This window comes from Podarcis melisellensis, assembly GCF_964234715.1.
Source record: "Podarcis melisellensis genome assembly, chromosome: 3".
Taxonomy (NCBI): domain Eukaryota; kingdom Metazoa; phylum Chordata; class Lepidosauria; order Squamata; family Lacertidae; genus Podarcis; species Podarcis melisellensis.
Genome location: NC_138530.1, coordinates 32,303,742 through 32,319,352, shown reverse-complemented (window position 1 = coordinate 32,319,352; position 15,611 = coordinate 32,303,742). Strand labels below are relative to the sequence as shown.

General features: G+C 41.7%; 1 protein-coding gene across 1 annotated transcript in view; it reads right to left on the bottom strand.

Annotated features, from left to right (window-relative positions):
• XDH (xanthine dehydrogenase) overlaps window positions 1-15,611 on the bottom strand; it is a 55,320-nt gene that overhangs the window by 5,049 nt on the left and 34,660 nt on the right. Inside the window, exons 21-34 of the mRNA XM_081903721.1 lie at window positions 15,431-15,527; window positions 14,318-14,442; window positions 12,985-13,118; window positions 10,016-10,103; window positions 9,033-9,119; window positions 7,983-8,174; window positions 6,722-6,867; window positions 6,267-6,348; window positions 5,401-5,496; window positions 4,576-4,704; window positions 3,856-3,930; window positions 2,865-2,917; window positions 1,218-1,332; window positions 290-355 (exon numbers count right to left, since the gene is read on the bottom strand). Coding sequence (XP_081759847.1) covers window positions 290-355; window positions 1,218-1,332; window positions 2,865-2,917; window positions 3,856-3,930; window positions 4,576-4,704; window positions 5,401-5,496; window positions 6,267-6,348; window positions 6,722-6,867; window positions 7,983-8,174; window positions 9,033-9,119; window positions 10,016-10,103; window positions 12,985-13,118; window positions 14,318-14,442; window positions 15,431-15,527 — 1,485 coding nt within the window. The remainder of the gene's footprint in view (window positions 1-289; window positions 356-1,217; window positions 1,333-2,864; window positions 2,918-3,855; window positions 3,931-4,575; window positions 4,705-5,400; window positions 5,497-6,266; window positions 6,349-6,721; window positions 6,868-7,982; window positions 8,175-9,032; window positions 9,120-10,015; window positions 10,104-12,984; window positions 13,119-14,317; window positions 14,443-15,430; window positions 15,528-15,611) is intronic.

Sequence of the window (15,611 nt, the reverse complement as noted above, 5' to 3'; positions counted from 1 at the left end):
TTACTCTAGAATAACTGACTTGGAGAATGCAAAACAAAAGCTTGGGAACAGTGCAGTGAACACTAGATCTATTTTTTCCCCTGTTTCATTGTGCAGAAATGAATCATTTGCCAAAAACTTGATGAGCAAAAACAAGCTATTAATAAATAAGCAATTAACCATCTCTCCTGCCACAACAGTTCATGCTGCTGTTTATCAGGCCTGTTGTGTTCATTGATCAATTTAATAATCCAGCTAGCATGCAGACATGCTACAGCGCCAGAGAACAGGATCGTGTTGTATTGCTTACCTGCCCTATATCTATAGCCGGGTTCAAGCTGGTGCCAACATCCATCACGATGTCTGTGCGGACATTCTAAATATTGGCAAAAGCAAAGGCTGAGTAAGTACAGGACTCACTTTATGCGATGAATTAAAAGGGGGACATATGAACATCAATAGGCTACCTTAGAGTCAGGCCACTGGCGCATCTAGTTCAGTACTGTTTAATCTGTTCTCCAGCTTTTCAGGCAGGAGCTTTTCGTCAGCTCTACCTGGAGAAGCTAAGGATTCAGCATGGTACCTGCTCCAGGCATAGCAGATGCTCTACCACTGAGATGTGCCTTTTCCCCAAGTCTCACTTGAACCTGAATTGTCACATAGTAGCTCTGAGCCTGAGCTCGGACTTGGAAGAGATGAACTCTCAGCTCAGCCATGAATGTACCATGTTGTCTGGGAGAAGCAGCTATTTAATAGCCTAGCCTGAGCTAAGAGAGGTGGCCTAAGTTACACGATTATTGCAAAGATCATGGGGAAATAGACGTGAAGAGTACTTCAGCAAAAAGGTCTTGGCTCTTGGTTGGAAGTCAAATATCTGGAGCCTTTGAAACTTGAATATAAGTCTTCATAGCTAGTGGCTTGTGTGGAAACCATTCTCAGAACATAATCACTGTGAAGTATATAATTGCCCAATTATATGCGTTTCCTCCAGAAGTTCATACTATACCTCCCATTATCCCTGGCCATGCTGGCTGGGGCTGATGGGAGTTGGAGTTCAACTGCCTCTGGTTGGCCACAGGTTGCCCATCCCTGATATACACAGAGAAGTCAGATATTTCATTCAACGAAAACCAGAGCTGGAAATAAACTTCCTTATCAAATATACTCAGGTTATTAGGTCCTTTCCCAGTCCACCAGAACAAAGAAATACTTTTGACAAATCTGCCTAGCCTACTTACCTTATGGTCACCTGTCAAACAGTCAATCTCAACCTCAGAACAAGCCACGCCATAAGAGAAGTAGCAGAAGGGCTTTCCTTCATTTTTCTCATAGTCATACCCAAGGTCTGGAATTCTTAAGGGTGGCAAGAAAGAAAGAAAAAATGAAATCTGCAGGAATTTTACTCATCACTTGACTGAAAGAAAGGTCTTTTTCTTACCCCACTGAATCACTTCCTGATGGGTAAAAATGCAAGTTACTGGACTCAACAAGAATTCGGGGAGTTTTGAGGATCAGGCCAATAATCATCATTAGCTGAAGTTTGGAGATCTGCATGCCTTTGATTGCTCTGTCAAGTATATCAGGCCAGATCCCCACCTCTCCCTTTTTATCTTTCAAACATACCAGATTTTTAGTTGCTCTCCAACCTCTTGTCCATATACCTCTAGAACTATGCTTCTACCTCTTCACTCATGTAACTCCAATGTTACAACATTGGGCCTACTACATTATTATGGAACAAGCCAGGAAATTGATGATAAGCCACGGATGGGGAATCTCAGGGGGCCAAATGCAGCCCTCCAGCTTTCTCTGTCTGGCCCCTGGGCCTCTCCCTAGGCCACATCCCTTTGGCACCAGCTCCAGTTCTGGATACGATGGTAGATCCAATTTTAATTCTGTTGAATAATGCTGAAGAAAGCAATGGATGGAATCTCTACTCCTTCCAGTCATCCCATCTTAGTCCATCACTTCCTTTATTCACAAGCATGAACAAAAAATCGAATTTCCTTTCAATATTAAGCAATACAAAACATTTCAAAAATTTATTTATTGCAAATTTTAAATGTTTCCCCTCTTTTTCCAGCTCCACCTAAAACTGTTAAAGAAGTTCAGTCTTCAGTAAAATGCCCTCCTCCGTTTTTACCACCCACAGAGAGTGTGGATAATTTGAGGAGATCATTTTCACTCAGCTCTATAAGCTTAAATTGGTTGCCTGTTTGAGTCCCAAAACTACTGCAGAAAGTAGGGCGTTGCAAATGATGTTGCACATAAAGAATTGGCAAGCGAGCTTGAAAGCTCTTGTGGAGCCTGAGCTTCTACACCAAAATGGCAGTTTAAATAAAGTAAACTGAAATCTAAATTGGTAGGTAGAGATCCAAGCCAAGGGGTAGCCAATGTTGTTCCTGTCCAGATGCTGTTGACTCCAATTCCCATCACCCCAACTCTTGCCCATCTTGACTGGGGCTGATGGGAATTGGAGTTTGAATGTTTGGAGGGTGTCACTTTTTCCACACCTTATCTAAGGTCTTCTGAAGCTTGTAGGAGATGCATAGTTCTGAATTCTGTATTTACAGAATGGAAATATTAAAGGGTTGATTCTACTTTGGAGCCATAACACTTTACGGTATGATTTGAATGAATGGGAACTGCTTTTACATTTGTATGCCATGGGTCAAGTAGAGACTTCAGATGACTTTAGTGCCAAGGAAAAGTTAGTAGGCACATAAAGTTTACAGAATACAAGGAAGAGATTACTAGATCATATCTTCTTATTTCAACTAATTTCATGAAGTGTGCATATCATATCAGACCAGTAGAGATAAAGAGCACTCAATAATATTTAGAAGCATTATTTGCAATCCCACTTGGGTCCTGTTCTGACTCACCTGTAAAATCCTGTAGCTGACAAACTCACACAATCACAGTAGGCTGCTGACACCTAATGAAAACACACAGAGTTCTTTGTGTCTGGGGTTGTTTTTTTAATTAGTTCTGCTGAACTAAAATAGCTACAATGCATTCTGGAAAAGCTAGCAATGGGTGTGTTTTTTCAACAAAATACAAATGAGTGCACTCTATCCATGTGCAAAAAGGGGAGTGCCATTATCAACAAACCTTACATTTGACACCTCTAGACCCATCAGGCCCAACTTTGTGAAATAGTGCACAAATGGAGCTGTTAAACAGATTTCACTCTTGAGAGATATCTTCATTCCAAATCATGAAGGGGGGGGGGAATCTAAGGGCAACTTTCAGAAGCCTAGTCCATCATCATCTGTTATCATCATCATATAAATCAACATCAGGAATGGCACTCAAGTTCATGGAGGGATTTACATGCGTCACAAAACACTAAATACAATTCATAACAGAAAAACTAAAGCCCCAAATAAAATAGATCACAAGAACTGATCACATCAAAATTATGCTCACCAACTCATATGGACGGACTGTTTTCTGTTTTGTGTGTGTGTAAAGAAAACACCCCATCCTAAAGCAGAGGTCACTGCTGGACAGAGTGCCAGCAACAGCCCTTTGAAGCCGCACCACAGAATGTCAGGATGGTGTAGGATGGTGAAGGCACAAGAAGGTGAGATAAAGTGGGACAGGGACCAAGCTAAAGGAAGGAGCAAGGAAGGGAAGCTGCTTAAGATTCACAAATTATCACAGTTCAGTTGAAGTCTCTTGTTGAAGTCACAAAGCTTCATACTTGTTTGGGGCTTACAGAACTGCTGGAAGAGTTGCAAGAATATCAGCCAGTTCCCTACTAGCTCCTTTAGCCCCTGTCATGCCACAATGAATTAATGGATAATTGAGATTTTCCTAATGATAGCAAATCCACACCATGCTTCCAAACTGCAGCAGACACAAACATACCCAGTCTTCCCAGGAACCTTTTGGCTTAGCAAGTTTGATTGGCTCCAATCTCTTCAGGATGGTCTGGCAAGCATTCTAAAAGAAAGAAAGAAAAACAATTCAAAGCAAACAGAATGCATCTTTTGATATTACAGCAAATTGCCACCAGGTATTCTCATGTTCATCAATCCAGATGTGACAACAGGTGTCCACATATCACAGGCTTCAGAATGTCTTGTACTCTTTTGACTAACTATGCTTTTAACAGAAGGCTCTGGCTAGAAATGGGAAAGGTCCACGGTTCAATCCACAGCATCCACAGAGATGCCTGGGACCAATTATTGCCTGAAGTCTCAAAGAGCTGCTGCTCATCAATGTCAACAACACGGAGCTAGATGGACCAGTGGTTTGACACAGTAGATGATAGCTTCCTATGTAGCATTAACATATTTTCTAAGTTAATACCATTGTTCAATTTGGAAACAACCTAACATTCGCCACATCACCAGAGAATACACAGTTGGCTCCTTTACTGTTAAAGTCACCATACTGGGCACTTTTAAGCAGCACACATGCTGATAGTGTGCTTTCCTCCTAAAGCAAAGTCTGCTAGAAGCCTCCCACAAGGCCTATCTTCATAGAGGCAACAAGACAGATTCTTTCTGGGGTGCAAATGCAGTGCACAGCAGACAGAATCAGTAGCATCCCTTGTAGAGCAGTGTGTTGAGTTCTACCCCTTACCAAGACGGCCATCCCATTGATATCAGCACTAACAGAAGCAGCTGTTGGAGATGCATTTGGCACTGTGTTGGTGCTTGTCTCACTGATGTAAATCTTGGAGGTGGGGATTCCAAGAGTCCTGCTGGCAACCTGCAGAGAGACAATGCCCAAACATGAACTTCACTGCAATTGTCATCACCACCAATGGAATTCATAGGACTTGAAACAGTTCTTCTTATTCCAAGTCCACAAAGCTCCAAAGACTTTTGAATAGTCCAATATTCTGTCCTGTTATACAACTGTGGGATATTTTTTTCTGATCCATCTTAATTTATATTTGTAAGTAAAATGAAAACACACAGGAAAGATGCTACGCTTCTGAAGAATGCTGCTTTGTAATCCTCCTACACATCCTCCATACCTTGTGAGAAAGTAAGGGTTGTAGTTAATCAACTCTTACTCAGGGTAGACATTAATGGCCATGACTGCTCTGAGTAAAAGTTTATTTATTATTAAATTCCTCCCATAAGAACCCATTCTTTGGATTTCATCCTTCATATTCACATTTAAATTAGAATGGATGTGGGGGGAAATTGCAACATCTGTAAGATAAAATTCTGAAAATGAATGCTGCAGTACATTTTTAATACATTTAATGGATTATTATTATTATTTTATTATTTACACCCCGCCCATCCAGGTGGGTTTCCCTAGCCACTCTGGGCGGCTCCCAATAGATTAAAAACAGAATAAAACATCAAACATTTAAAATTTCCCTAAACAGGGCTGCTTAATGGATAATGTTAATCAAAACAGCACCAGACAATTAATGCATTCATAGTTTACCTGGATCATCTTGGTATGGAGGCCCTGGCCCATCTCAGTCCCACCATGCGTGAGCAGCACTGAACCATCCGTGTACACATGTACCAGGGCACCAGCCTACAACAGAAATCCGAGAGAGAGGCGGTCAAAGACTGTTTTGACACACAAGCTCTCTGAAGCACACTTCACAGGCATCGTCTACATACAAATCAACATTCCTCACTTCAGGCAGTATCCAAGGCCTTTGTTCCATTAGCACAAGGATTTACATTTATGCTACTGTACTGCTCCAGCTTCTCCTCCCTCTGTGCATGCCCTGTGCCCTCCTCAGTTCTGCTCTGGAAGGTTGCAAGAAACCCCAGAGCAGATTTGGAGGGGGGGGGGAGTTCCACTGTGCAAGGGCAAATACTTGCTCTCTTGGAACAAGAGATTGAATGCTACTTTGGATAGAAGTGTGTGTGTGTGTGTGTGTGTGTGTGTGTGTGTGAGAGAGAGAGAGAGAGAGAGAGAGAGAGAGAGAGAGAGAGAGAGAGAGAGAAGATAGAAATGATCCAATAAGCCTAAAAATTAACTTTTGATTGATTCAATACTTAAGAAAGCACTACTTCATTCACTGACTAGGGTGGGGGCTGGCATCCGTCCCACCCCCCAACATTAGCAAAACAAGAGTCACAAAGGATGCACAAGAATGAAGGCGGACTGCTGGATGACATACAACATAACCAAGGCTGGGACAGGGTCATGATCTAATACAAGATTGGACCTAAAATGTGCCTTGGATGTATTGCTTCAAACATTCCCATTACTGGAGAATCTTGAAGATGGACAGAAGCATTTTGCCACAGAACCTTGCTGCCCAGCTGTAATAGTTAAGGGTGCTTGCCAACCTGATTCAGAAAGGGAACTGTGAAGCTGATCCCAAACTTGGTTGGAATAATGGCCATGCCCCTCTTCTTCCAGCGATTCTTCCTGGGGAAACAGAATGATGTCAGACTCTTGTTCCCTTGCAGCATGCACCCATCCCTAAACTGCTTTCTCTGGCATGCTCTCTTTTTCTACACAATTTTGCATCAGAACAAGACTTCATAGGAATGGGTCCAGGGAGGGAACTGAAAAGAACAAATCAACATTGTACTTTTCATTGATTTTGAGCTTCTCTTTTAAAACACAATGGGTTAATGGTTTCCCCAAAAGATTACACCTTCTGCAGAGATGATTTGTATGGATGGGGGAGAAATTTTATTCAGGCTTTAATTCCAGGCTTATAGAATATTTAGAATATCCAGGCCTTTATAGAATATTTTAGTATGCCTGATATCACTCTGAAAAGCAAGATACCTACCGGTTAAACTCATCAATGAGTTTCCTTCTGGAGTGATAGTCTGAATTTGCAAGGCACTCATCCCAACATCTTCGCAAGGTGAATCCTTCTAGCTTCTGATTGAAGTGAGTCAGGTCTCCTTCATTATAGAGATTGAGTTTTCGAACCTTTCCAAAGCAAAACCCACATGGCCATGGTCACCAACGAGTCTTTTGGAAGAATGACTTTAACAAAATGTGGAATGCTGGGCATCTTGATCCTAAACACGCCTTCCTAAACATGGAGGTTAGCTCCCCCAAAATTCTGTAGTGGGCAGCCATTTCAGGGTCAAGGGTTCCATTCCCTTCAGAGAAGGGGGCTACACAGCAATGGTGGTCAGCACAGCCAAACCAAAAAGTGAACAGAGGACATCCCACAAACACACTTCATCCATCTCACAAACACACACATCCATCCGCATGAACATACACATGCATCCATTCATAAAAAACAGAAGCACACAGACACCCATCCTCTCTCTGCTTCACCCATTCATTCTCTTTCTCTCTTTCACTCTTCTGACTGGGTGAAGTGTTGCGCTGAAGGATCACTTCCCACTGGAGTATAAAGGAATGACATGCAACACCCTTGATATGTAATATCATTTTGATATCCAACCCATAAAGGACTCTAACAATCAGTGTCAACGCTGAGATTACATTACCCAATGTAAAACTGCAAAAAGAACTCACGGGTACCAAACTGGTGACATCTCATTTCTTTAACATCCTTTGACTGAAGCATGCAGGGTTTATGGAAATGTCCAGCCTTTTCCTCTAAGAGCAAATATCCAGTGCCTCATTTACGTACAGTATAAGCTAAATAAGCTATAGCTTAGGGCCCCACTCTCTTGGAGGCCCCCCCCAAAAATTAAAGGGGGGAAAACCCTGGATTTCCAAAATATATGATAAAAAACAAATAAAATAAAACCTACATATAGCAACAAAATTGTTTGTGTTGTGTAGGCTCCTATGCTAAGTAATGGGCTAGCCAGCTCCCTAAAATATCACTGGTTTGCTCATTTCTATATGTAGGGTGCCTACATTCTGCATGGACTGGTTACATGGCAACTGGCTTTAGATACCTATTAGGTCCATAAATTACCATAGAGCAAATATTCAACACAAAAAACAGCGACAATTTGTTGTTGACAAAGGACAGCTGGGCATATAAAGGGCCCCATTTCCTTCAGTAGCTTAGGGCCTCATCTTTAGCTTAGGGCTAAATCTAGCCCTGCACGTACCTCTTCTGCTGGCAGCCCACACTTCATGGCAATGTCACTCATCCAGCACTCGGTAACCATCATTCCCTGGGGACCCCCAAACCCACGGAATGCTGTGTTGGAAGACAAGTTGGTTCTGCAGACTTTGCCTATGCCTCTGATGTTTGGAATGTTGTACGAGTTGTCCATGTGAAACAATGCTCTGTCCATAACCTGGTGACCACCAATAAAAAGCAGGTCAAAAACAGACTTATGAAATTTTTTAAAAAGACTTAATTTACGAGCCATGCTTTTGTTCTTCTGACTCTACAATCATAAGTTGCACTAACTAACAAGTAATCAAAACAAAACAAAAAAAAATCCTTCCAGTAGCACCTTAAAGACCAACTAAGTTAGTTCTTGGTATGAGCTTTCGTGTGCATGCACACTTCTTCAGATACTATGGCAGACCAACACGGTTACCTATCTGTAACTGTAACAAGTAATCACTTACATGTTTTTTTTCACCCACACACCAACTGCAGCAAATGTATGCTCATCCTCATATATTGCATGGTGCAGTGATTAGACTAGAACCTGGGAGAATGAGGTTTCAAATCTCCACTTGGCCATAAAGCTCAATGGGTGACCTTGAGTCAGTCATTACCTCTCAGCCTAGCCTATCACACAGGGTGGTTGTGGCAACTAATTAAAGAATAGGTAGACCTATTAGCCCCTTGGAGGCAAAGATGGAGTATAGACACAATAAATAAATAACTATTGATTTTTTGCAACAATACTCTCATCTTTCTATTTAAATCCCTAACTGAAATTGCAGGTTAAGTAGTAGTCAAGATGTTGCATCAAACATTAAAACTGTCCCCATTAGAGAAGGCTTGGGGACAACTGATCTTTGTTTAATGAAACACAATTTCAGGATGGGACCATTTTGACTGAAGGAGGTAGGTGCAGCGTGTGTGTGTGTGTACACATACAGAGGCTTGGGTATGCTTCTCAACCAGTCACCCCAAACTACTTTTTCTCCCTCTTAGAATCAGAAATGAAAAACAGCAGAATGTATCCTTGACTCACGCCATGAGAAAGATCAACAGAATTCCCTCCATTGCTGTAATATGTCACATCTAGACTAGTAATCCTTCCATTCTTCTTAAAGCCAACCTGGAAGAAACAAAGGACGGAGGAATACAGAATTCACCTGTTACAATTACAGATGTTTTGTTGTTGTTGTTTAGTCGTTAATTCATGTCCGACTCTTCGTGACCCCATGGACCAGAGCACGCCAGGCACTCCTGTCTTCACAGATGTTTTAGGAAGAAACAAATCTAGGAAGCTGTTAGACTCTTTGGTCCATCTAGCTCACTACTGTCTACACTGAGTGGCAGTGGCTCTTCAGGATTTATTGACGCAGGATTTTTTTGATTCATGCAAAACATGTGCTCTGCCACTGAGCTACAGTCTTATACCTCATGCTCCATAAACCCAAAGTGTAAAAGATAGCTATTGGTAGATTCCAGCAGCCCTGTTTAGTGGTGTTCTTCTCCCTATCTGTAGCATTCCACATACAGTCGTACCTTGGAAGTCAAACAGAATCCATTCGACTACCAAAAAGTTCAGAAACCAAAGCGTGGCTTCTGATTGGCTGCAGGAAGCTCCTGCAGCCAATCAGAAGCTGCAGAAGCCCCATCGGAAGTCTGGCTTCCAAAAGAACATTCAAAAACTGGAACACTCACTTCTGGGTTTCGATCGTTTGGGAGCTGATTTGTTCAGGAGCCAAGACGTTTGAGATCCAAGGTACGACTGTACTGCTAATACTGGTGGTCCATATATCTCCAAATGCTCTATACTCCAAATCAACCACTTTGGCCACACCCATCTTTGACATGCAGCCCCCACAGGGTTGGCAATGGGTGACTGTGGCCGTCAGCTGAAAAAAGGTTGACCATCCCTGTTGTGTAGGAATGAACAATGCATTGTACCTAAAGATCCCCTTACATTTTTTAATGCGACCTTCCCAAGATGGCATACTTCTCTTAAAACAACAACAACCAATTTACCTTATACTGCCCCAAAAAGGGATGTCTTCCACCAGAAATCAGCATATCTTCATCTCGATCCAGCATGCATCTTACTGGGCGACCAGTCCTGTAAGGGCACCAAAAACAGGCTGAGAATAAGCCTGTGTCATATAATTGACACAATTTCTTTTCATGCATACGTACGTACAATTTAGAGGCCATCCCCAAAACCGAATTTGAATAGCTTACAGGGATTTAAAAAACAAAAACAAACTTACGATAAGTTAATAAAATGCAGGTGAGACAAGGTCACAGCATCACTATAAAAAATGACTTTGAAACAGAGTAAAGGGGGAAAGATTTTGCAGCACTAACAACACAATCTTATACATATTTATTCAGAAGTAAATCACACAGTGTTCAGTGTAGCTTATTCCCAGATAAATGCACACAGAAGGGCAGCCTTAATGAATTAAAACTAAAAGGCAGAGAAATTTAAATGTCACAGGGCTAAAGCAATATGAAGCTACAACGTAAGTTAGAACGCCTGGGAAAATTTAAAAATGTTCCTGCCTGGTGCCCAGTTCATCAATTTGTGCAGTTGTCTCATTGACAAAGGTGTAATTAATATTTCCAGTGTGTCTGCTCCAATATTGAAAAATTCACTGAGGAATCCTGTGTACTTTATCATCCTTCCTCTTTACCCAATAAGTCTACTGTGGACAGCTGAAAACATCCTAACATTTATTTCTCCATATTTTAATTAATGGTAGATCTTACACTTCCCAGTGTTTTTAATCAATCACTTTGCTTCCATCAGCAAATAGCAATTTCCTGTCCTGTTCCAAGTTCTTTCAAAGGCATGGGAAGTAGTGCTATAGCCTCCCAAATCCCTGGTATTTCATGAATCTTACTCACTGAATTCCAGAATTTCTGGATTTGGGTAATGCCACTGAATTGGAATTGCCACTTTAAAATAAATTACTGTAGGACTTGCTTTTAAAGGCTCTGCTCTTTTCTCTGCCTAAAGTACCCAATACTAATTATCTTATTCTATAGTTCTAACTAGAAGTTTGGATCCCACACACCTTCCAGAGCCTGTTTTGAAATCCAGAAGTTCTGCATCAGTGGTGGCAAAACTACGGTCTCCCAGATGTTGAGCTCCAAATCCTATTGTCATTTGTCATTATTTAATTTATTAGCTGCTCTTCATCGGCATGCCCCAGGGCGATTACAACAGTTTAATATTTAGATTAAAAACAGTTAAAACAGACTACAGTCACAATAACAGCGCTGATCCTGAAAACACAAATTTGAGCTGTTCATTGGCCCAGCATGGCCAATGCTCAGGGATGGTGGGAGTTTAGTCCAATAACATCTGGAGGACCACAGCTGCTCTGTCTACCATTGAACTTACAGAAATCCAGTGGGTTCCAGGTGGTTCTGGTAGCTTCTGTGATGCAGAATTAATGTGTTGGCAAAGCTTCCAGAACTACCTGTGTTGAAAATTAACAGTCTCACTTTAATAATTAAGCTTGTTTTTGTTTTTTGCTTGCCTTAGAAGGAGGAATTCTTCACTTGCAATGAACCATGAAGATACTTTTCATCTACTTTTCCTAGAGTCTCCTGAAGATGAACATGCTAGATCAAGTTAAATTTGGCTTGAGTTTCTCTGATCTGTCCGTCAGTGACCTATTACTGTCCAACTCTGCTCCCCCGCCCCACAACAGCTTTGAAGTCACTACACCCCACCCCAACCCCATGCCCCCTCCAAGAGGATTCTGTACTTACTCCTTCACCTCCCAATTGTACTAGCCAATGCTGGTCCATCACCCTTGCAGTTCCTTTCTTTTTTTAATCTGAAGTCTTTTATTAAAAATCTTATTCAAATTTCTTTTAACAAAAAGGAGATATATAAAAAGGACAACAAAAGAACAAAAAACTCACACACACAAAAGGGGGGAAATCTTTGTTTCTGGATTTAGCTTCAGCCACATCGAAGGCCCGCTTTTGAACTAGGGCTAACATCTAAAACTCAGAAAAACATGTTCTGTTGTGTAGTAGGGAGAGGGGCAGGCTATCCCAGGGAAGATATAAATGGTTCTGAATATCAAAGCTGTGTTGGTGAGGGGGAATCCCTTTAGCATGTTGATCCAGGAGTCTAATAACTCCAAAACTTAGTCCTTGTTAAACTAGTGGCCTTCTTTAAAGATACAAGATGTGGGTGGGCTTACCATTTACAATACCTCACCACATTTATAATCAACAGCAAACAAGTCAAAAGTCAAATCACACTGTAAACTGGTTTCCATCATGTTCCTTCACAGCAGTGGAAGCTGCTGCTCTTCCCCATGCTGGAGAAGAATAGTCCCCCGCCATGCGTAGAGCAACACAAATAAAGATGCACAAAGTGATCAGTTATGTGGATGTCTAGTTCATACTGTTTCTCTCTCACACAAAGGAATGGAATTTTTTTCACAAATTTTCCTTGCCTTTGAGCATTCATGTGGAAGACCCCTGTCAAATAGGAGGCTAAATGCATGACTGAAAATGGAGATCTTCTGCAGTATCATCTAGGATGGCTTTAAAAGAGGATTAGATGAATTAATGGAGGAAAAGTATATCAGTGCCTGCTAGCTATGATGGCTATTGCTCTGTCTGCACAGTCAGAGGTGGTAACGCTTCTGAATAACAATTGCTGGAAACCTCAGGAGGGGAGGGTGCTATTGTGCTTGAATCCTGCTTGTGGGTTTCCCATAGACAACTGGGTGGCCACTGAGAGCAGGATGCTGGACTAGACAGGCCATTGGCCTGATCCAGTGGGCTCTTCTTAGGTTCTTATGCAGAGTTATGAACTCCTAAGTGGTGAAAGGAGCAGGGTAACCGTCCTGCCAAAGTAAATGCAGATGTTCTAGATCTGAAACAAGTCCATAATCTTGATCCTCTTATCAACAACAAAGAGTTATCCTAATATTCAACTTCAGGTAATCCCATTCATCACAACTTACTTATCTGCAGCCACTGCTACAACTGTAGAGAGAATGGTGTTTCTTGTCTCTTTGCCTCCAAATCCTCCTCCCATTCTCTTGACTCGAACCACAATTCGATTTGACGGGACCCCTAAGGCATTGGCAACAAATTCCTGGTACCAAAAAACAAAAAAAATACATCAGCCTACAGGCAACAATAGAGTCACTGAGAACAAGACACAAGAGCAATCCTACTCTTGAAAAGACGTTTATATATACACTACAATACTGTGTCACCAATTAATGAGCATCGCACTGGAATTTCTAGTACTGCTCTGAAACATCTTTGGCCAGCTTAATGGCTCACCTGTAATTAATAGCACAAAGAAGCTAGAAGTCCAAGTCTCTTTGGTGTCCATTTATTTACATAGAACTTTTTACAAAGTTGAGTTGGAAAGAAGGACCTCCATTTCTCCACAAACATGCAGCTTTTTGAAAGTGCAAATCTAGCATGCAGAGTTTTTTTTTTCAAGTGCAAATAGCATCATCAGGGGAGGTGCTGATAAGTTGTGGTTTCAGGGCAGGCAGGCAGAAATTTATTTTTAATTCTTTATTTCCCCAGCTGCTGTCCTAAAAACATGAGAAGAGCCCTGGGAATCTAGTCCAACACCTGTTCTCAAAGCAGCCAAGCCAGATGCCTATGGGAAGGACCAAAATGCAAAAGCACTCTCCCCACTAATGATTCTCAGCAGCTAAAATTCAAATAAAACGTAGGCTGAGGAAAATTCCTCTACTGAAATTAACATCTGTATTTGTGGATTCCCCACTGGTACAAAGGTCTACAGCAGAAGAGGGAAATGTTACATTCTGTTTCTCTGATTCCATTAATTTTCAGCCCATTCTGCACCAATGCTAATGCACTTTTAAAAGCTTGCATGTTGATGCAAATATGAGTTTAACATCATGTGTAGTTTGTCCCAACCAGCAGATGGCTCCACATCTTAGGTAGAATACTTCTGAGGTGGAAATGGGTGTGCCACAAATAAACTGAAGTAACACAAATTCATAGAAGGCCAGGCCATAAATTCCTGCTAACCAAGCTGGCCAAGGAGACTGAATCTCACACTCTGGGCAACCTCAAATCACAGAACAACAAAAGATGGTACTCCACAAAAACCACAGGATGCCTCTACTCCAGCGCTGCCCTGTGGCTTCTTCATAAGCATCCAGTATTTATAAAAGGAGACAAACATAATCACAAAGCACTTATGCGAACCAGGTGGATTTTTGTTCAGCATTATCGCACAGGTTTTGTACTTCAATTTCACGGCTTCATTCGCCAGCTTAACGCTTTCACAAGGGATTGCCTCACCTGTGTCTTTGTTAGGTTCTGGGTAGATACAAAGAGCTCCATTTCTCCATCTTCTCTCTTTGGCACAGCAATAGTGCAGTGAGACTCCAGATAAAAATGCTCCTGTCCACCAATATATATCTCACCTGGAAGGGGAAAAGAAGAAACCTCCCAATGTAATAACTATCTAAGTCCAAAGGATTATTTGGGACTTAAATGAGCCTTCCAGCCACCAAATTTCTTCTTCTGAGTGCTCAAAATCTAAGGGCTCAGGAGAAAATGAAGATCCTGTGTCTATCACTTGCCTTCATCACCTTGCTACCACCTACAGCACCACCTGCAGAACTTCTCCCAGTTCCCAAACAATCTCTCTTTCTTCCCTCTTCTCTTTAATTTATTCTTAATGGGAAGAAACTGGATTCCCTGGACTTTCACACCGCTCAGAGATCGGTGTGGCATGCAACAGTCTACAGTCTCCCATCACAAGAGCCCTCAAACGAGCCACACCTCCCAGAGTAGAGACCACTCCATTGTGCTCTTAGCCAGAGCAGTCAACAGCCAACTAACGGTATTTTGTAGGTGGGTGGGTTTCAAGCGTATACCAGGGCATTTAGATTTGCACACAATTCAAGTGCAACAAAACTACTTTTAAGAAGAAATGGACTTTTTGCAGTTAAGAAGTTGATGGGGGATGAATTGAAAAGTGTGGAATGAACGAATGATAATGGGGAGATGTATAAACACTCTTCAGGCAGGATGAACACTCCTTGTCACAGAACTTCCCCACATAGATATCTGAAGATCAGATACACTCCAACCTCCACAAGGTAAGCTTTGTGCAAGCAAATCAGGATAAAACCTGGAGGAGCCCTCAGACAAGTTGGGAGCCTCCAACCAACCAGTTTGCTCAAGGAAATGTTGCCAAGTTTCACCCAATTCTGGGAAATGGGGAGAGCTTGGGCCCAACCGTGGACCAAACCAATGTGTTCTACTGATGGTTCTCCCATTTCTAACTATTTTTTTCCAGAATTGGAATGTCAAGTGTTACACTAGTATGATTGATGTGAAGATTGCATAACATTAATGATTTTCTTAGATGCACATAATCATATAAAGAAGAAAAAGGGATCTCACCTTCCACAATATGATCAGCCTCTTCAAATCCTTTCTGGATGCTCCCTTTCTCAATCTTCCTCACAAGCTCAAAGAAGGACTGTTTTTCAATGGCTTCCTGGGAAAATTACAGGAAAATGATGGATATTTGGAAGTGCAGCAGACAGCTTTGCTTGCTGTGTATAGATGCCCTCGAATCTCT